Source organism: Nilaparvata lugens, chromosome 3, assembly GCF_014356525.2.
Source record: "Nilaparvata lugens isolate BPH chromosome 3, ASM1435652v1, whole genome shotgun sequence".
Lineage (NCBI taxonomy): Eukaryota > Metazoa > Arthropoda > Insecta > Hemiptera > Delphacidae > Nilaparvata > Nilaparvata lugens.
In genome coordinates, this window is record NC_052506.1 from 97,160,193 (window position 1) to 97,183,512 (window position 23,320).

The following is a 23,320-nucleotide window of genomic DNA, read 5'->3' on the forward strand; positions in this document are numbered from 1 at the left end:
TTAAAATTTCAAAATTGTTCGAGCCCTGATAGAATGACTGACTCACTGTACAGTCAGTCGAAAATTTTAATATTGGAATGAGGGGTATTTTGGCAAGCTGAGCAAAAAATAAGGTCATATATGTACCTTTTCGTTATATCTTCAAATTTTTTAGCTACAACAATTTTTGAGACAAAGTGCTAAATAAACGTCTACAGTTTCATCAATCCTGTATCGGCAATATGAAAACGCATGCAGTTAATATGTCTTTGAATGAAGGTGTTGTTATTTACATAAAGAAATTGTATTCTTCCATTTTTATTTAATTAAAATTTCAAAATTGTTCGAGCCCTGATAGAATGACTGACTCACTGTACAGTCAGTCGAAAATTTTAATATTGGAATGAGGGGTATTTTGGCAAGCTGAGCAAAAAATAAGGTCATATATGCACCTTTTCGTTATATCTTCAAATGAAAAATGAGTTTTGTGGGTTGTCAAAACTCCCTCTGAAAGGGAAACTATTCAACTTATTCTATATTTAGTGAAATAACAATGATCATCCATCCATGTATCATCTTCTATACTATAATAAAGGAAAGAACTGGATTATAAACGTAGCCTATACAGGTGTAAAGTATAGGGAAATTATGTTTGACGCATTATCACGTCAGAACTACTGGACTGATTAACTTGAAATTTTGCATATAGATTCTTGCTTAACCGAGGGTGGTTGTAGACCAATTTTAAAATCTTCAAGATTTGATTACATCAAGTTTTCAGTTTGTCAAGTTTTCAATTATTTGTCATGCTTCCAGTTAGTATGGAAGCAGCAGAAGATTTCTCTTACAAGGGAAATTAGAAGATAGATATGATTGGGGATCCTTTTCGAATGATAAAAACAGGTTTTCCGTCACACCCAAATTTTTTCCGCCATTTTGAATCTAACTTCTTTTTTTAATTGAAAGGTGGTCATACTGATTTACTTGAAATGCAGCATATAAGTTCTTAATCAACCGAGGATTCTTATAGGCCTATTTTGAATTCTTCTAGATTTCATTACGTCAAGTTTTAAGAAAGACCCTTGCGAAGCACGGGTCACCTGCTAGTATTCAATATATTGAACTTTTCACATTATTCCAATCAATATTGCTTAATAAAATATAATTTATTATTTAAAACGAGAATGAACAGTTGATATTACATCAGTAAACCTGTATCAGTTACCGTCTATAGAAGGCTTTGAAAAGACAGAGGATCGGCAACGTTGTTCTCCTACCTTTCTCCACTGCCATTATAACGTGGACCTCACTATAGTTGTTTGACTGTCAGATTTGATTGTGATAATATAAGTCATTCATGCTTCTTCTTTTGGTTACTTCTCCTATCGGAGGTATAGTGTTGTTTTTCTATTTGCCACTCAGCCAAGGCAAAATAGCACGGGACAATTTCACATCCAATGTTTTTACGTGACTATCTCACTTGACATTTCCCTGCAGATCTTCTTCTTCTTTTCCTAACCCAATGTGCCGTTTTCACAGCGTTGGGTGGTCGCATCGGATCCATCTTCTCCACTGCCTCTGTCCGTAGCCATTCTCTTCAACTTATTCACGGTCTTGCCTCTTTCTGCTGCTATCCGTGAAACAGTTGTCTCCCATGTCACCCGTGGTCTTCCTGTCGGTCGTCTGCCTTGTGCCCTGGCCTCCATGTATTGGCGAGGCTTTCTATTTTCATCCATTCTCAGGAGATGCCCATACCAGGAGAGTATCCGTTCATCGATTGTTCTTTCAACCGCTTTAATGTGCAATTCTTCTCTTATGCGGTCATTTCTCACTCTGTCTCGTCTTGTTTTTCCAACTATTCTTCGGAGACATTCCATTTGCACCGCATTTATTTGGCTCTTTTCTTTCTTATTGACTGTCCAACTTTCACTTCCATAAAACAGGATGGGCTCAATGATTGAAACATTAACTTTTGATTTTACTCTCCTACTCACCTCAGCCTTTCCGAAAATGCTTCTACTGAGTGAATAGTATGCCTGCTTAGCTTTCGAGTCCTTTGTCTCACTTCTTCTTGCAGCTTAGCAGTGCAGTTTATGTTTGTGCCCAAGTACTGTTAGTTGTCAGTCTGCTTTAATAGTTGGCCATCACACTCAATTTCGAATTCCTCCACCTGCTGTTCAGTTCTCCTTACCATCGTGACCTGGCTCTTCACTCTATTAACATGCATGCCTCTTTCCTTAAGAGTTTCATTCCATTTCATTTCATTGTAACCGCCATTTGCATCTTTTCAGCCGAATCTGTTATGAGGACTATGTCATCTGCATATGTCAGAGCCTGACACTGAACTGGCCTGAGGTTTCTCATGCCTATGGTTGACCTCCCTGTTCTTCTTTCCCTGCAGGTCAAAAGGGACCAATAGGGTGTTGAATGTTAGAGCTCACTTTGCTCTATTGATTGTGATTATTGCGAAAACATTGATGTAATGTAATGATTACAGCCGAGCATCGGACCGCAACACAAAGAAGTGGGGTATGCTGGCGCTGGTGAATCAGCTGTTCAAGGTGTACTTCCGCATCAACAAGCTGCACCTGATGAAGCCACTGATCCGCGCCATCGAGTCATCGCCGCTCAAGCACCGCTACCTCATCAGCCAGCAGATCACCTATCGCTACTATGTCGGCCGCAAGGCGCTCTTCGACAGCGACTACACTTCAGGTATCACCACTTCATTAGACTAGTTGACCGAGCGAAGTGAGGTCTAAGATTCAAGTCGACGGTTTGGCAACTCTCTTAATGTTTATATGTTGCGCATTTACGGCGAAACGCGGTTATAGATTTTCATGAAATTTGACAGGTATGTTCCTTTTTAATTGCGCGTCGACGTATATACAAGGTTTTTGGAAATTTTGCATTTCAAGGATAATATAAAAGGAAAAAGGAGCCTCATTCATACGCCAATATTAGACTAAAAATCAGACTATAGAATTATTCATCATAAATCAGCTGTCCAGAGGACTATAATACTACCCGTTCAAAAACATCGAACATCTTGAAAATGTATCTTTCCATCAACGTTGTAGACAGCAGTTGCAGCAGGACCTGATAACAGCGCTCACACTCACATTCCGGGACGACATGTCACGGTACGATAGGACAGAAAGCTCTATGTTCATTTAGGATTTTTTCTTGACATTTTAAATTGATAAATTATATATTATTTTTTTAAAAAACATAATAACAGGTCAATGTAACTTACTGAGCGCGAGTTCTACTGTTCACAGAACTACTAGTAGTTCTGTGAACAGTAGAGCTCGCGCAATTATAAACCACAGCCTCCTCTTTTACTGTCCATCACAGTAAATCCTGTCGGCAAGATATCGGTGTGAAAACGGCTTTGGTGTATCAAAAATGCTAACATCAAAAGCTAATCTCCTAAAGACATACTGGCAACAGGTCAGCCCGAGTTGAAATCAGAGAAAGGTCGAGAGAAATATGCTATTTTATTTATTCATTTATTTATACATTGAAACATACACTATCATTCTCAACTATGAATGATTGGGAGAGGAACAACAGGCTTGAAGCCCAAAACTGTTCCTTCCCCAAATTTAGATAGAAATTGTCCAAAAATAGGTTATGTTTACATGTCACGATTTTTGTACAATTTTGAGTCCAAAATATTTATAAACTAGAAATTTAGAATTTAGGAAAGTTGAAAACCAAATTAAATAAGAATACTTTACTAAATCATCACTAATAACTGAAATATACTGTATTAATAATTGAAAATTCTAAAACGTGAAAAGAAACTCAAACTTACTCCTAAAACAATAGCTGTCTATAGGTCTATGTTAGACTCTGTTGAGATGTTATTCTAGTTATTCTAGTTATTAATTGCATGCAATTATTAATAAGCCACTTGAGAGATAATTCCATAGTCTGATTAATCCTATCTTCAGAGTAGATGATATTTATACTATAGTGATATCGGAGTATGGAAGAAATTCCTTTTTCTTTCATATTATCCTTAAAATGCAACATTTCCAAAAACCTTGTGTATATACATCAACTCGCAGTTAAAAAGGAATACTCGTGCCAAATCTCATAGAATTCTACCAACGCGTTTGGCCGTAAATGCGTTACATACAGACAGACAGACAGGCGAAAGAAAATCCCAGTTAAAACATAGACCGCACTGTGTTCGGTCAACAAAGCACATGCTTTGTACAGTCCGGGTCCTGTAGCTTTGCCTATCGACGGAGGGCCACTATACTACAATACTACCCAGACAAAAACATCCAACATTTTTGAAAATGTATCTTTCCATAAGCAACATATGCTCCTCTGTATCTTCTCAAAAGCAACGTGTTGCATCCGAAAAGATACACAAGGAGCTTTAATGTATCTTTTCATAAGCAACATATGCTCTTCTGTATCTTCTCAAAAGCAACGTGTTGCATCCGAAAAGATACACAAGGAGCTCCAATGTATCTTTCCATAAGCAACAGTTGCACTTTTGTATCTTCTCAAAAGTAACGTGTTGCATCCAAAAAGATACACAAGAAGCTTTTTGAAGCTACGTCCTTTTAGCATAACACAGCCTATCAGCTGACATTTTCTTTCCATTGTTGGTGATACGTTGCAACTATCTCATTCATGAAGAATCCCTGTGTGTAGGGAGCTTCCTCCATCAAGGGATCTAGGGTCTCTGAAGCCTGATGTTTTTCAAAATTCCCCAGTGAACCATACCTTGCCTGTATGCCGTTTGAAAGTGACGGAGGCAAAGCTACGGGGCGCGTGCTGTACTTTATTTGACAAAGCAGATAGATCTACCACCGCACTGTTGCCAAATCGTTTGTTCACTATGAATCAACACAATGAACTACAGTAATATTTAATCTCAATAACTATGGAAATTTATTTTTAAATACTAAGAAAATATTATTTCAGGTATAATTATTGTTCCTCACACGGTAATGTAATACAGAGTGAGTCATATGCTTAGGAACCCTTCAATAAATTGGAGACTGTTGTTGACATAATACGGTAACTTTCAGGATAAGTAATTGGTCAAATTCAAATCAAATCAAATCAAATTCTTTTATTCCTCATCCAAAAAACAATACAACAAATAAATAAATTCTGTCACCCACACCATCAGAAAAATGTTTACAATACAATAATGTTACTTACAAAGCATAATCATAATAATAAATATAATAATAATAAAGCATAATAACATAAAGACTTTCTATTCTACCATTAATGTTTTATTATTCCTCTAATAGTGCAAGCTGACAGGCCGTACTTGAAGGAATTTATCCCTGCATGGACCTAAGGTCTGTGAGCAAGGATGAGCTCCCATCAGTCAGCCTGACGAGAATGAAATTTTATTATTAAATTACATATAAATTCATTAATTTATATTGGAAAAGGATGTTGACGTATCCTAAGATATTGAGAGGAGGACAGGGAAAACTCGAAATGAGAAACAAAGCACAAACCCCGACGATGTTGGATTTCAATTAGAAAAAAATAACTGTAGAGCTATTTTAGGAGTGATACCTTAATTGAGGTTCTAATAAATAATTATGAATTGAATGAGGAGCAAAAATTATCTTAAGTCTGATGCAAGACACTAAACTCATAAAAAGATTATGAAAAAAAAAACTATCTGTAGGATGAGATTATAAGTTCCTCTGATTCATCCAGACCGAGGACTGATAATAACCAGTGTGTGTTCTTTTTGAATGTGTCAATAGACAAAGATTCAAATAAGTTCAAGTTGGCAAATCTACTGGAAATGTTCCTATAAAGAATTTGTGAAATATATGAAGGGTTGGTAGTTGAGTAAGTTCTGTGCAAATAAGTGGATGAGACAGTTGTATTCTGTGAGTAACGGTGTTATAAGAGTGTGAGACTACTGAAAGATTGAGTTTTGATGTTTGTACATGTGAATAAGAAGAACTTTTATAAAAATTTGTCTTACTGTAAGAATAGATGTTTCATTAAATAATAAATCTGACGGATGAAATCTTGATTTCTTGAAGGCTACCTTTATGACTTCTCTCTGTACCACAGCAACGGGTTCGAGAACCGTTTTATAAGCTCCCCCCTAAGCAATGATGCCAAAATTCTCTACCTTTTGACGTACAACTGAATTTCAACCCCTCATAAGGGGGTGACTTAGGGGTTGTAACTCGAAGATTTCAAATATAAACACCTATAATTTGTGGTACATAATTTCAAAAGCCTTTTTGAAACAAGAAACAAGAAAGATAACATCAATTATAATGCTATATGATACTTGTATCCAAAATGGTGTCTGATTGAAGTTTTAGTTTTTAAAGAAATAATAATTGATAAAGCTCAATCAGCCGCCATTTTGGATAAACGCATCATAGAACATTTTTATTGATGTCATCTTTCTCGTTTTGAAAAGGTCTTTGAAATGATGTATCACACAATGGGTTTTCAAAATATTTGAGTTACAACCCTTAAATCACCCTCTTATGAGGGGTTGAAATTCAGTTGTACGTCAAAATGTGGAGTATACGACCAATAACTTATCCTGAAAGTTACAATAATATATCTACAACAGTCTCCAACTTATTGAAGGGTTTCCATACATATGACTCACTCTGTATAAACAAATAATTTAAAAAGAAATTTTAAAAATCAATTTTGCAACTTATTTATATTTACCGGTACTCTTTTATCATTCCTTTGTAAATCTATCTTTTATTCTCTTTCTATTATTCATTCTCTATTTTGTAATCGACTGGGGTAGATTACCGTGCTTGTGACTGTAGAGAGGTAGGCAAACGATGAATCATATCATACGAAATTTTAGCATTCGAGCCCATCAAGGCAGTTTGGATGATTTCAAAGCAGCTTCTCCACACGCTCCTTTGAAATCATCCAAACATTCAAATCACTTTTTTTGTTTTTCTAATGTGACGATTGCCATACAATTTTATTGTTGTACATGCAATGAACTCAAATTCATGCAGTAGCCTACATAAAAATGACCTCGACATTCAAGTTTGTTCCTTTTCTTCATTGCACTATTTTGTTGTTCATGTTTTCATTAGCATTTTATAGATAGTAAAATAGAATTACTTTACTTATATGGGCTACTGTATTCAAATTAATAAAAACAATATAAAACTTGTAGTGCCCTTTCATCAAAACATTTTAAAAGCTTGATAAAAAAGGGTACTACAAGTTTTATTTTGTTTTTATTAATAGTAAAATAGTTATCAATTTATTTTATATCAAGTTGGCGTAGTTCAATGATCTGAATATTTTTGTGAGTATGTGTGTTTATTTGCCATACGCTAATTATTTTATTTTTTCTGACATTTTCAGCTAACGAGTACTTATCATTTGCCTTTGAGAGATGCCACAGAATGTCGAAGAAAAACAAAAGATTGATCCTCATCTACCTTGTGCCTGTCAAGATACTGCTGGTAAGATATGAATTGCATTTCATCTTTTATATAACAGTAAATTAATTCCAGTTTGAAATTGTTACTTGAAAGATGAATAATAGACTGATAATAGTCTAATAATCGAATTGAATTGAATTGAATCAAGAGAACCCGAGTTCGAATCTCGATGGGAGCAAAAGTTTTTTGACCACAGCACAATCACATCAATATACGGCCACTCCCGTGTTATCGGATGGGCACGTTAAACTGTCGGTCCCGGCTGAAGTATGACAGTCGTAAGGCCCATTGACGGCTTAAATTATATATTCAGGCGGTGGGACCTTCCCGCAAGGGACTCCCCACCAACAAAAGCCATACGAATTTACTTTTTACGGCCACTCCGTCTTTCGGAGGAGACGATAAGCCGTCGGTCCCGTCCACCTAGAAAGTAGTCGTCATCTCTCATCATCATCATCATCCCTCTCACTCATTACCACGCACAAGCCTAAGAGCTTATGTGGACATCACCCTCAGTATTATCATTATTATTGAGACCGGGGCCCGCTAATTCTCATTGGCATGTGGTTAAATTGAAAGTGAATAAGTTACATCAATTTGATGCAAGTAATGATAAGCTGGGTATTACAATTACAGATGAAAACTCTCAAAACTATCTGGATCATTGCCTCATCACGCAATGAAGGCCAATGTCGACCTGTCGACCAGCGCCAGGTTAATCAGGTTGTGGCTTAATAAGATGATCTCACCATAGGTACAGTGGTTTATTGTTGAAACATAGCCTTATACAATGGAGAGCAATTAATCGATTATTGTGAATGAATGGCTTGTCATGATGTAGTATTATGTATGTTTGTATCTTCCAGTGGCGGCTGGTGTAAATATAGTTGCAGATATCAATCCTAACTTTCATTCTCTATTTTGTAATCGACTGGGGTAGATTACCGTGCTTGTGACTGTAGAGAGGTAGGCAAACGATAAATCATATCATACGAAATTTTAGCATTCGAGCCTATCAAGGCAGTTTGGATGATTTCAAAGCAGCTCCTCCACACGCTCCTTTGAAATCATCCAAACATTCAAAGCACTTTTTTTGTTTTTCTAATGTGACGATTGCCATACAATTTTATTGTTGTACATGCAATGAACTCAAATTCATGCAGTAGCCTACATAAAAAATGACCTCGACATTCAAGTTTGTTCCTTTTCTTCATTGCACTATTTTGTTGTTCATGTTTTCATTAGCATTTTATAGATAGTAAAATAGAATTACTTTACTTATATGGGCTACTGTATTCAAATTAATAAAAACAATATAAAACTTGTAGTGCCCTTTTATCAAAACATTTTAAAAGCTTGATAAAAAAGGGTACTACAAGTTTTATTTTGTTTTTATTAATAGTAAAATAATAAAATCAATTTATTTTATATCAAGTTGACGTATGTCAATGATCTGAATATTTTTGTGAGTATGTGTGTTTATTTGCCATACGCTAATTATTTTATTTTTCCTGACATTTTCAGCTAACGAGTACTTATCATTTGCCTTTGAGAGATGCCACAGAATGTCGAAGAAAAACAAAAGATTGATCCTCATCTACCTTGTGCCTGTCAAGATACTGCTGGTAAAATATGAATTGCATTTCATCTTTTATATAACAGTAAATTAATTCCAGTTTGAAATTGTTACTTGAAAGATAAACAAATAGACTTATGAATAATAGGGTGGCTCGTTGGAGTAAGTGATAACGCGCCGGTCTAATAACCAAGAGAACCCGAGTTCGAATCTTGACCGGGGCAAAAGTTTTTGACCACAGCACAATCACATAGATACGGCCACTCCGTCTTTCGGAGGAGACGATAAGCCGTCGGTCCCGTCTACCTAGAAATTAGTCGTCATCTCTCATTATCATCCCTCTCACTCATTACCACGCACAAGCCTAAGATCTTATGTGGACATCACCCTCAGTATTATCATTATTATTGAGACCGGGGCCCGCTAATTCTCATTGGCATGTGGTTAAATTGAAAGTGAATAAGTTACTCTTACATCAATTTGATGCAAGTAATGATAAGCTGGGTATTACAATTACAGATGAAAACTGTCAAAACTATCTGGATCATTGCCTCATCACCCAATGAAGGCCAATGTCGACCTGTCGACCAGCGCCAGGTTAATCAGGTTGTGGCTTAATAAGATGATCTCACCATAGATACAGTGGTTTATTGTTGAAACATAGCCTTATACAATGGAGAGCAATTAATCGATTATTGTGAATGAATGGCTTGTCATGATGTTTTATGTATGTTTGTATCTTTCAGTGGCGGCTGGTGTAAATATAGTTTGGAGGTTGCAGATATCAATCCTCACTTTCATAGTAAATAAGAGAGCAATAAATAGGGATTATTGACCGAGCGAAGATTCAAGTCGACGGTTTTGCATTTCTCTTTATGTTTATATGTTTTTGTGTTGCGCATTTACGGCGAAACGCGGTTATAGATTTTGACCGGTTTGTTCCTTTTTAAATTGCGCGTCGATGTATGTACAAGGTTTATGAAAATTTTGCATTTGAAGGATAATATCAAAGGAAAAGGAGCCTCCTTCATACGCCAATACTAGATTGAAAATCAGACAAAAGAATTATTCATCATTAATCAGCTGTCGAGTGGATTATAAGTTGGATGCCACGACGCATGCAATTCAATATCTCAATGTAACTTGTTAAAAAATCTGGTGTGGTACACTCACACAACTTTCCTTGCTCATTGAACTGGGAGCCTCATTTTTAAACGACAATAATTTAGAGAAATAACATAGTGACGATTGGCGGCAACATAATTATTTGAAACTACGATCAGACTACTGTATATGTGTGTATATAATTGTTTTCAGAGTACTTTTTCCTTTGTGTAAATTGTGTAATCCGATGATTTTTTAAAAGTCGTCAAAACAGCTGTTCTACAGATGAAATATCTCGACTATGTGTTATTTTTATAGACTGCTCTACCTACCTACCTCATGCACGTGAAGGAGGTTACAAAGACCATTTCTCAAGGATGGGGTGAACCCCCCATTAGTTTCCCAGAAAGGAGACTCATGCCAGTTGATGGAGCTGATAAATAACTATACAGAGTATGAATTTGAAATAAATCAGTCGAGTAATTTTTGAGAAAATCGTGAAAAACATGGTTTTTCAGTAATTATCCGCCATTTTTCTCGAGAATATTACGCAGCTCCTGCAATTTTCCTAGAAATGAGACTCATGTCAGTTGGGGCTTATAGATAGCTATTCATGGTATAAATTTGAAGAAAATCGTTAGAGCCGTTTTCGAAAAAACCGTGAAAAACATGGTTTTTTAGTAATCATCCGCCATTTTTCTCGAGAATATTACGCAGCTCCTGCAATTTTCCCAGAAATGAGACTCATGTCAGTTGATAGGGCTTATAAATAGCTATCCATGGTATAAATTTAAAGGAAATCGTTAGAGCCGTTTTTGAGAAAATCGTGAAAAACATGGTTTTTTAGTAATTATCCGCCATTTTTCCGCCATCTTGAATTGAATTTTATTGAATTTCTTATTGTCGGGTCCTCATGGTATAAGGACCTTGAGTTTAAAATTTCAAGTCAATCGGTTAATTAGGAATGGAGTTATCGTGTTCACAGACATACACACATACACACACACACACACACACACACAACACACACACACACACACACACACACCACACACACACACACACACACAACACACACACACACACACACACACACACACACACACACACACACACAACACACACACACACACACACACACACACACACACACACATACACACACACACACACACACAAAGACCAACACCCAAAAATCATGTTTTTGGACTCAGGGGACCTTGAAACGTATAGAAAACCTGAAATTGGGGTACCTTAATTTTTTTTGGAAAGCAATACTTTCCTTACCTATGGTAGTAGGGCAAGGAAAGTAAAAAAGCAGCTGTGTAGACTAATAATTGCATGCCTCATTGAATGCAATTTTTATGCACTATTGAATGAACTATTGATTGCGTGCAATAACGCATGCAATTAATTAACATAGATTGTCTCTCGACCTTTCTCTGCTTTGAACTCGGGCTGACTGTTGCCAGTATGTCTTGAAGGAGATTAGCATTTTTGATACACAAACCTCAACAGTCATTAGCCGTTTTCACGCCGATATCTCGCCGACACGACATACAGACAGGATTTACTCTGATGGACAGTATAAGAGGAGGCTGTGATTTATAAGTGCGCGAGGTCTACTGTTCACAGAACTACTGGTTAAGTTGTCATTATATAGAACTTGAATTATATCAGTTTTTCAACAAAATTACAAGTCACTGTAAGAGATAATAAGGAAATGAATAAGTTACAAGATTCAAACAATACAATAGAAATAGAAAGCCCAAAACTATTTCACATCTTTCAGTCTTAATATTATTAGCCTGGAAATACAATAGCACAAATATATTTTTTTCAACTACCGCTTGTACTTACGCGCTCACGCAAACCCTTATAGATTGTGTGGAATTTTCAAGATTTGGAGGTCCTACAATACAAACTTCCCAAGTTCAGTTTCATTCTCAATTTCTATTAAACTAAATAAATCATCCATTGAATTTTCAATATAATAAATATCCTATAGCTTTCGTTTATTCTATGATAACTCATATATCCTCGTTTATCAACACACGTTTATTACGCCATCACTAACAATCCTCAAATCAAAACAAACAAAACTTTTCAACGTGGTCTGTCGTCTGTAGTGTGATACTATCGAATATCGATACAAACTACGTCTTCATAGATCGATATTGTTGGTATTGTATCGTTAGATTCCATAAAATGACTGGTTGTAGGAACACTGCAACCATGCGATCCTCAAAAAGCCTTCCGTTGTCATAGCAACCAACTGGTTTGCCAGCACTTTAGGCTTCCAATGTTATTCTCCCATATAAGTGACGCGTGATAGGGGGTTGCAAATGCTATGCGTTCCTTCTTCGGACCGCGCAAATTCATAATGTTGGACTATCTGCTCTGGCTTTCTGCTGTATGAATTTTGTCGGTATTGAGAAAAAATCATTTTCAATGATATGACCATCAATTTGAGTTGTTATTCGAACGTTTTAAAAAAGGAAAGTCTCTTTGTATTGTCTAATTTGTTGGGGGTTGTGTACCCTTGCAGCGTTAAGAGGAGCCGTTTAATTATTAATTCATTAGCATTAGAATAATTGCAATATATGAGTAGTTTCCATCTGTAGTATAGCTTGATATCTGCATCGAATAATAAGTGTTGATTATTGGTTTCAGGGGTACATGCCGACGAAAGCAGTGCTGGAGAAGTACGAGCTGCTGCAGCTGTGGGAGGTGGTGGAAGCGGTGAAGTGCGGTAGGGTCCGCCAGCTGGTCCAAGCCATGCAGAACCATCAGGCCTTCTTCATCAAGTGCGGCATATTCCTCATCTTGGAAAAGTTGAAGATCATCACCTACCGCAATCTCTTCAAGAAAGTGTAAGTACTACTTCGATAATCGATATATCGAAAAATTCTATCATCGATATATCGATAAATATCGAGTATTTATATATCGATCAATCAATCGATAATTTTATTCAATTCAACACAAAATACATGGAAGAAATCAAAATACAAAAACTCACAATCAAAAATAAGTTTCTAATAAAATACAAAAACAGGCTTCATGGTGGGGTGTGCTGAAAAGAAAGAAAGGAGGAAAAATACCTAGCCAACTATGGTTTCCCATGAAATAGGCAGGTACCTAGAGGATATATAGCGAATGGCATTTTGCTTTTTTTTGTAAGTCCTTGTAATTTCGCACTGTTTACAAGTGCACGTCCAAATTTAAAATGTACTGGATCGCCTGAGGGCTTGCCACAGTGAAGTCATTAGGTAGAGGGTATAAAAGTAAGAAATGAAGGGTGGAGAGGAGTGGAAAAGGGGAATGTAGAAGACAGGGAAAAAGAGAGAAAAAATATGAGCAAAAATTGTAAGCGAGTCCACTTTCAACAAATGTATCTAAAAGAAAAGGCCTTGCAAACAGTAGTTAGAGCAGAAATCTCGAAACTCATACGTCGATATGAAAGAAAAACTACTAGGTCCAGGTTTTAATTTCGATAGGTAAGTTTGATTAATCAAATTTCAAGTTTTATTGGTTTTTTAATACTATAATCCACGTTACAATGGCAATGTTTGTTTCGCAATGGTATTGCTATCCTTGTCTATCTATCGACAAAGCAGATAGCGCTATCCTTTTCTAGCTCTGCAACGTTGTCAGATTGTTCTTTTAATTGTGCACGATAAATCGGGTGAATAAAAACGAGTAGAACAGGTTATTGACTATAGTGAGGTCCACATTATCATGGCAGTGCTTGATTAGCTAGCAATGGTATTGCTATCCTTGTCTATCATTCATCAAAGCGGATAGCGCTATCTCTTTCTCGCTTTGCTCTGTTGCCAGATCGTCTTTTAACAATGTAGAATTAATAATTAATTAACAAAATATTTCATCTCAATTATGAAATTATTGAAAAATATAAGTTCTTGCTTAATAAAATAAAATTTATTACTTGAAACAAAAATGAACAGTAATAGTCGATGAAAGCCAGAGTGGTGTAAGTCATATTAACCTTCTTCTGAGAAATTAGAGGTTTTAGTAGAAGCTATTCACTCAATTCCCAAGTGAGAAAGTGATGAATTTAATGTTTTCAGGGCCACAGGCATGTATTGTTCTCACTAATGACTATTGATTTGACCAAGAAAATAATCAATTAACATTTTTGTAGGTGTGTTAATTGCATGCACCACTCTGAACACTAAGATGAATATGACTCTCTCTCTCTCTCTCCGGACAGTTCCTTGAACCATATGACTTACACCACTCTTCTAGTAATAGATTTATAGTTCTAGAACCCTTAACTGGACTTAACTCGAAAATAATAAAGAAATTACTTCTACCACTCTGACTTTCACAGACTCTATGTAGTATTAGTTACAGTTTATAGAAGGAAATGACAAGACAGAGGATCGGCAACTTTGTTCTGCTATCTTCCTCCACTGCCATTATAACGTGGACCTCACTCTATCCATGGCATAGGTCGTTCAAAGGTATGTTCAAAAACTTCAAGCCGATTTTCTGTTAACTCAAGCCGATTACTGTCTATTATAACTGTTTTGGATGGGTGAGAGTGTAAGAACGGCACAGTATGAGAGACTAACAGCGTCACATGGCTTCATGAAAAAGATCTACTAGAACTATCGGCTTGAGTTAACATTGAAAATTGGAATATAAACGCCCTATCTCCTTTCCTTGTGCTATATTTTCTGTATGGTTCATCTGTAACACTGGAGTAACTAATAATCTACAATATAATAAAAGAAAGAACTGGCTTATACACGTACTGGACTCAACAACTTGAAATTTTGCATATAATTACCGAGGATGGTTATAGGACTGTTTTAAATTCTTCAATATTTCATTAGGTCATGTTTTCAGTTTGGTAAGTCCCCTGCTAGTCGAAAAAACAGACAACACAAGATAATCGGCACAACTGTTTAGATATATTCCCCTTTTTAATTTGAATAATAATTACATAATTTAATTCAACTAATTTCAATCATGACAATGGTCTTATATGCTTGTGTAATGTTATATTTGACCGAACGTTGTGAGGTCTATGTTTCAACTCGATTTGCTTTTGTCTGTCTGTATGTAACGCGATTACGGCCAAACGCGTTGATAGAATTCTATGATATTTGGCAGGAATATTCCTTTTTCAACTGCGCGTCGATTTATACACAAGGTTTTTTTTTTTAATTTTGCATTTTAAGGATAATATGAAAAGAAAAGGAATTCTTCCATACTCTGATATCACTATAAATATCATCTACTGTGAAGATAGGATCAATCACACTATAGAATTATTCATAATTAATCAGCTGACAATATTTAATTGCATGCATTAAACAGATATATGGCCGTGTCTATCCTTCACTATTAAACGAGCAATTTCTTTTTAGATATTTATATGTTTGTATTTCACCGGGTCTCGAAAACGGCTCTAACAATTCTCACGAAACTCAGACCATAGTATTTATAATTTAAAAATACGATTTCACTAGGTCTCATCCCTGGGGAAAACTCGCTGGAGGATAATTAAAAGGATAATTATTATTCATCCTTGGAAAACAGCTGTTAATAATTATTTCGTCGTCTGTTGATGATGGAAGTGAGTGAGCGAGTTCATGTGTGTGGGATTGTGTCAAAATTATGACTCAGCTGTTGAACTTTTGTAATCTTTCAATCAGGTACTTAGTGCCGGTTGCAAAAAAGCCGGGGTATTTTTAATTCTGATTAATTCCAGTAGAACCATCTTTTTGAAATGGTCTTCTCTGATTTGGTTCACGTGAAATTAATCAGGATTAAAATTTAACCGGATTTTGTGCAACCGGGCCTTTGTGAGGGGAATTTTTGCATTACTCTGAGAATTAATCTCAATTTACTGTGATTAGATAGAACATTTCTGTATGAACTATAAATATTATTATAATTTCTTCTTTCGTAATAAATTTGTTATGCTTTTGTACTCTAGAGCGAAGCTCGATCCTCGATATTTTTTATAAGTTAGGGTTTCAATATTTTTCATGATGCGTGCTCAACAATATCAATATTCTCACATTTGAAAAACTAATTTAATAGGTGATTGAAAATAAAATAGAAAATGATTAAATGAATTGAATAATGCTGAAGAAATTATGATATTCTTCATTGAAAAAAAAAATAATTTTAAAATAGTTAAGAAATATTTTTATCAGATGGAAAGATTATCTCGAAACTGGATAAATCATCATATGGGATACAAATTCAAGCGTGAACTGAGTTTATCAACATAAGTGAGTTTTTGATCTTGGAGAAAACAAAGAACAGTTTTTAAGAGTAAATTATGATTCAACTGAATCAACTAGAACAGCTGACATCAGATACTTGTGGATGAGAAAACTGCGTGAGGTCTACTGTTCACAGAACTGCTAGTGTTATATTGTAGATTATTAGTTACTCCAGTGTAACAGATGAACCATAGAGAAAATATAGCAGAAGGAGATAAGGCGTTTATTCTCAATGTTAACTCAAGCCGATAGTTCTAGTAGATATTTTTCTTGAAGCTATTTAATGCTGGTAGTCTCTCATCCGCTCTTACATTCTCTCCCGGCCAAAACAGTAATAATAGACAGTAATCGGCTTGAAATTTTTGAACATACCTTTGAACGACCTATGCCATGGGATATCCTCTTATGCGATATTTTTCTATGGTTTATCGCATATCTATTGTGAGATTTTTGTTATGAAGTCAACACCTGATCAACATTGATATGCTATTATTTTCTGTCATGTTCTATTCTGTAGGCCAATGAAGGCCAGCGCTGGTCCACACTCCACACTAGTCAACCAATGCATGCTGTTTTCAGTTTTGTCGTCCGCTCTGCTGGTTTTTCTGTGTAATTGAGTTGCTATTGCCTAATTGTTATTTATAATAACTATAGTGAGATCCTCGTTATAATGGCAGTGGAGAAAGATAGGCAACAACGTTGCCGAACCTCTGTCTTGTCAATGCCTTCTATAAACGGTAGCTGATACTCATGTTTATTGGTATAATATTAACTGTTCATTCTCATTTGAAATAATCAATTATATTCTATTAAGTAAGAAATTATATTTTTCAATAATTAATTTTTATAATAAAGATGAAATATTTCGTTAATTGTTAATTCTACATTGTTGAAAGATGATCTGACAACAGAGCAAAGCGAGAAAGAGATAGCGCCATCCGCTTTGTTGATTGATAGACAAGGATAGCAATACCATTGCTAATCAAACACTGCCATTATAACGTGGACCTCACTGTAGTATCCTTCATTCATTTTTTTCAAGTCACGTTCAATTTACAAATCTTCTTGTGGTATATTTTGTCTATGGTGAATCGTTGGTGGTGCATAAGTACTGTATTATTTCCCTTTTTTCTCATCACTTCTCTCTTCTCTTCTTTGCCTGCCTATTACATGGGAAACCATAGTTGACTAGGTATCTTCCTCTCTTTTTTTTCTCTTCTCTCTCTCACTCTATTATCATTTTTTTTTGTCATCTGAAACTGTATAATTTGAGCATAGCTCTAACAGTGTATTCTTTAAATGACACGTCAATTAAATAATATTAAATTACATCTAGTTTTCCCGGCCCTGAGGTCACAACAATTTCAAAAAAATCTTAATACTGAAACACTCCATTTACGCACGTTGCGCGCATCTTGTCCTGGCCCAAGACAAGCCCAACAAAGCCGCGGAGACCAGGGCGTGTTGCTAGATTTACAATTTTCACATTTATCCAGCAGCAAAACGCCCGGATAGAGCACTGTCTTCAAAGTCCACAAGCTATAATGAGTCATCCCGTTCCCCGACTGAAAGTACAACTAGTATTTCTGAAAGATATATTATTTATCTTCAACTAATAAAGGGCTTAAAAGTAAAATATTTAATTTGAGAAGAATCTTAACCAGTCACAGATAAATAGGTAAAGAAAAAAAATCTGGTGTGGCGCACTCACACTACTTTCCTTGCCGTTATGAAAATTGATCACCTGACGGCTAGTGTTCACGCGCATCTCAATTCAAAGATCTGAGCCAGCTGGTGTCAGGACAATAACGCTGGAGACACACGAAGTCTGCTCATAGTGAATGATTTAATAGAATCAACAGTTTGCAATTGAATAATCACATTTTCTCGAATTTCAAGCTTATTTTAAAATTTAGGTGAAAATGTTACTGAACATTACTTGTAGAGATTTTCATGCTTAGTCTATTCCACTTGAAATTTTTCGTTTAAATTATATCTGAAGCCTGATAATTGGGAATATAAAATCAAAATTTGCATAGATGGGGCGGAGCTCCTAAAATCTTTACAGATATGGGACTTGTGGCAATTGATAGTGCTTATCAATGACTATTTTAGGTATAAATTTGATCAAAATCGTTGGAACCGTTTTTGAGAAAATCGCGAAAAACCATGTTTTGGACAACATTTTCGCCATTTTAACTGCCATCTTAAATTGCATTTGATCGAAATTGTTTGTGTCGGATATTGTAAGGACCTTAAATTCCAAATTTCAAGTTATTCCGTTAATATTGGGAGATGAGATATCGTGTACACAGACACACACACACACACACACACACACACACACACACACACACACACACACACACACACACACACACACACACACACACACACACACACACACACACACACACACACACACACACACACACACACACACACAAACATACAGGCCAATACCCAAAATCCACTTTTTGGACTCAGGGGACCTTGAAACGTATAGAAATTCAGAAATTGGGGTACCTTAATTTTTTCGGAAAGCAATACTTTCCTTACCTATGGTAATAGGGCAAGGAAAGTGAAATATTTAAGGTGAGAAGAATCTCAACTAGTCACAGATAAGTAGCTAATGATAAATCTGAGTCGGCTTGATACTAACTGGCCTAATCATGATGAAGAGCTGGATATATAGTAGTCTCATTAGCTTGGTTTTATTGAATTGTTGACTTCAGGCGAAAATTAATTGGGAAATAAATTGTAGCACTCTCTTATTATACAGGGTTTCCCACCAAAGTTGTTACAGCCGTTGACCACACTTCATCTACTTTGAATTATTATTCTATGAATAAATTTTGTTGCATCTTGTAAAAGTGTATGATTAATATTATATAAAGGATTTAGGCCATATGCTACAAAAAATAATGCGAAAATCAGGCTATTTCACCCTTAGGATCACCACTTGATGCATGCTGTTTGTGAATTTCCTCATTTTGAAGGTGTTCATTCCAGATATTAGCATTTTTCAACACTTTATCATGGAACTTACCTTTTCGAATTTATACACACATTCGAAAGCTTATGAAATGGAGAAGTTTTTGAAATATTGAGAACACTATAATTACCTGGAGAAAAACCGAGAAAAAACTGTTTGAAATTTCACTTTGAATTTGAAGAATAGCATTTTTTCAAGTTTAAGCCCTAAAAAAAACCTACAAAATATCTCACAACAGATAAAATTACATTAATCTTATTTCATTAATCATGGTTGATTGTAACCTTAAGTGGGAGCCTCATATAGAATATATTTGTAATCGCTTAAATTTATTTCCTTTATCTTTTATAAAGTCCGTAAAATATTAGATATTAAATTACTTAGGGTCCTTTACTTTGCCTATGTTCAATCGGTGCTAAAATATGGGTTAGTGGTATGGGGAGGAGCGTATGATGTTTTCATGAATAAAATTTTTACAATTCAAAAAATGATAATAAAAGCAATTCTTAATAAGCCAAGGGCTTTTTCTAGTAGTGAAACATTTGCCGAATTTAAAGTGATGACAGTACGTCAAATTTATATAAAGAAACTTCTATATTATGCATGGATGAGGAAGGATGAATTTACAGTGAATAATAACGTTTCTATGTATAACCTGAGAGTTACATCTCATAACATTTATAATATCAACTATTCAGATTTGACAATAGTGCGAAGACAATTGGGGTATCTTAGCTCAAAAATAATAAATATCATGCCAAATGCATTGTCAGAATATCTTTCTAATAGGGGCAGACAGAGGATGGAACAGATAAATAAGTGGGTGATACAAAAATTTTTCTTCGACATCAGTCAAATATTATAATTACTAGTAATTTATTGTTAACTTCGATTTTTGTAGCTTTGATTATTAGTCAATAAATTTTTATATTGTCTAAACAGCTGATACTCTCACTCAGCGGTCAGGGTTTTGCCCTTGCTGGGTGGTGCCATGTAATTTTAATTTATTTGTAAAATAGCATAATATTATAATCTAGAATTTTCTTTTGTAAGTTTTTTATTTTGTATTTGTTTTTATGGGCAATAAAGATGTTAAAAAAAATCTTGTTTGATATGTTTTTCTATTTCCAACAATACCCTTGAAATTGAAATTCGACCAGTAGTTTTCGATTTATTGAGTATTTAATGACTGGAAATAGGCATATTCTGAAAATATCGAAAAATCTATATATCTCGAAAACTAAGTTTGATAGGAAAAAAGTTTACTAAACATTTTTTGTCAGAAATGTCGAGTAGAATCTATGGTCAATGGCTGTTACAACCTTGGTGGGACATTCTGTATAATACATTTCAATTTGCTAATAAGATTTATTTTGATTCAGGTCTTTGGCGCGCAAAACGACAGTGATCAACATGTTGGATCTGTTGGCAGCCCTGCGAATAATGGAGGGACCCGACATTGACCTGGAGGAAGCACACTGCATTCTTGCCAACCTCATCTACGAGGGCAAAGTGAAGGGTTACATCTCCTACGCGCATCAGAAGGTCGTGCTCAGCAAGACTGACCCGTTTCCCAAGCTCAGCACACTTGCCTAGCAAATTTACCACAATATTTACTTGATAAATAATTGTCAGGGCGCCATTACATAGCGTCAAAACTACGGCGAACCTTTAGTGAGGTTCACGTTATAATGGCAGTGAAGAAAGATACGTGAACTACGCTGCCAAATTGACTCCATTTTGCCACTGAGTGTACACAGCTGTTATTCAATTCATGCCATTAAATTTGATCTGATATTAATTTTAATTCCCTTGATAAAATAATCAATTTCATGTCAAATTGATTAAATTCATTAATAAAATATATTTCTTATAATTTGGTTCTAAACTTTGCTTTCATAACTGAGATCAGATTTACAAACCTGAAATGGCGGCTTTTTTGTAAAGCTGTGATACACCAATATGAACATCAAAACAATAGCAATTGAGTTATTCTATTCCAATTTCTTTCTAAAATAGTAGAAAAATAGAAATCTTATCTATTAAAATAAAATTTCAATGATAAATTCTGAAATACCCTTTCAATTTTATTTATACCGGTACCATTGTAGGCCCAACCTATTCTGGTAAACTGAAGCATGGACAATGTCTACGATGGTCTCAAAGTTATAAACTTTTAAAGTGTCATTTCAAGTATAATTTGTGTTTCTCATAAGGTAATATCTAGAAATTATTCCATGTATTCAAAAATATTTTCAAAATCAATTATACGACTCCTCTACTTCAGCATTTTGTTATAAATCAAAATAAAACATGGCGGCTGAGGATTGTTTGTCTTCTTCTGTACAGTCACTGTCAAAAGTGAAATAAAATATTTCTGGCCAACTGGCAACATTGCAAAGCTAGAGAGAGATAGCGCTATCTGTTTTGTTGCATGTTAGACAAGAATAACAACACTATTGACAATCGTACACTGCCATTATAACGTGGACCTCGCTATAGGGTAGAAGGGAGCGGAGACTTAGATACATAGACCCGGTTGCACAACTGCCGATTAAATTTTAACCGTGATTAATTTCACGAGAACCAATCAGAGAAGGCGTTTTTGAAAAGACGGCTTCTCTGATTGGTACTCGTGGAATTAATCACGGTTAAAATTTAACCGGCTATTGTGCAACTGGCACATAGAGTAAGTGTAGCATAAGAAGATATCCCATGGCACAGGTCGTTTATGTTCCAAATTTGAAGCCGATTTTTGTTAACTCAAGCCGATTTCTGTCTATTATTACTGTTTTGACCGGGTAAGAGTGAAAGAGCGGCACATCATGGTAGACTACCTGCGTCACATAGCTTCACAAAACAACGTTATAATGGCAGTGTTCGATTAGCAATAGTATTGCTATCCTTGTCTATCAGTCAACAAAGCGGGTAGCGCTATCTCCTTCTCCGTTTGCTCTTTTACCAGATCGTCTTTTAACAATGTAGAATTAATCATTAATCAACAAAATATTTCATCTTAATTATGAACATTTATTATGAAATTGTTGAAAAATTTAATTTCTTGCTTAATGAAATATAATTGATTATTTTAAATGAGAATGAACTGTTAATATTACATCAATAAACCTGTATCAGCTACAGTCTATAGAAGGCATTGACAAGACAGAGAGACTCGGTAACGTTGTTCTGCTATCTTTCTTCACTGCCATTATAACGTGGACCTCACTATAGGATTATCAACTTGAGTTAACATTGAAATTTGGAACATGAACGCTCTATACCATGGAATATCTTCTTGTGCTATATTTTTTCTATGATATAAATAAGAATGGAGCTGAGATATTTAGATATATTTTGTGCATCATTTCAACATTCTCAGCTACCTTCTCTGATACACTCTACCTTCGCCCCCCTCCACCTCTGTTTTTATCCATAATCATACATATCAACATAAATCAGATCTTAGATTTGTTTATTGAATAAACTAGTACCCTTCTTCCATTATTTTTCAAGTCACGTTCAATTTCGGCTTACTATGTGATTCTTAATTGTCAAAATAAATTAGACCATTTAAATTTATGTCGATAATTGAGAATGGCATAATCAGCCATAACTAGTCATGTCTTAAAAAAATAAACAGAATGTTACTTGTTTATTCAATTAAAAAACTAAGAAGTATTGTGAATATAAATCCGATCTCAGATATTTGACTAACCTTTTGTAACAAATTTATTCCCGTTTGAAGAATCTTAAAATTTTTTATAAGTACAACTGCTCGTAAAACACCTCTTTACGTACCGTATTAATAAGTCGTCGTAAAATATCTGAGTTTTGGTTGATAATCAATAATCTATTGCTCAGTACGTTTTTACTTTACCGCTCGCTAAAATAAAAAATGTGATATCACATTGGATGCGTTTATAATTATGCAAGTAAACAATGTTATGCA

The 23,320-nt window shown here is 35.2% G+C and overlaps 1 protein-coding gene across 1 annotated transcript in view; it reads left to right on the forward strand.

The window, feature by feature from the left end:
* LOC111052712 (PCI domain-containing protein 2) overlaps positions 1-22,993 on the forward strand; it is a 28,590-nt gene extending 5,597 nt beyond the window's left edge. Inside the window, exons 3-6 of the mRNA XM_039422982.1 lie at positions 2,477-2,694; positions 7,351-7,451; positions 12,784-12,983; positions 20,754-22,993. Coding sequence (XP_039278916.1) covers positions 2,477-2,694; positions 7,351-7,451; positions 12,784-12,983; positions 20,754-20,967 — 733 coding nt within the window. The 3' untranslated portion in view covers positions 20,968-22,993. The remainder of the gene's footprint in view (positions 1-2,476; positions 2,695-7,350; positions 7,452-12,783; positions 12,984-20,753) is intronic.
* Positions 22,994-23,320: the final 327 nt, after the last annotated feature.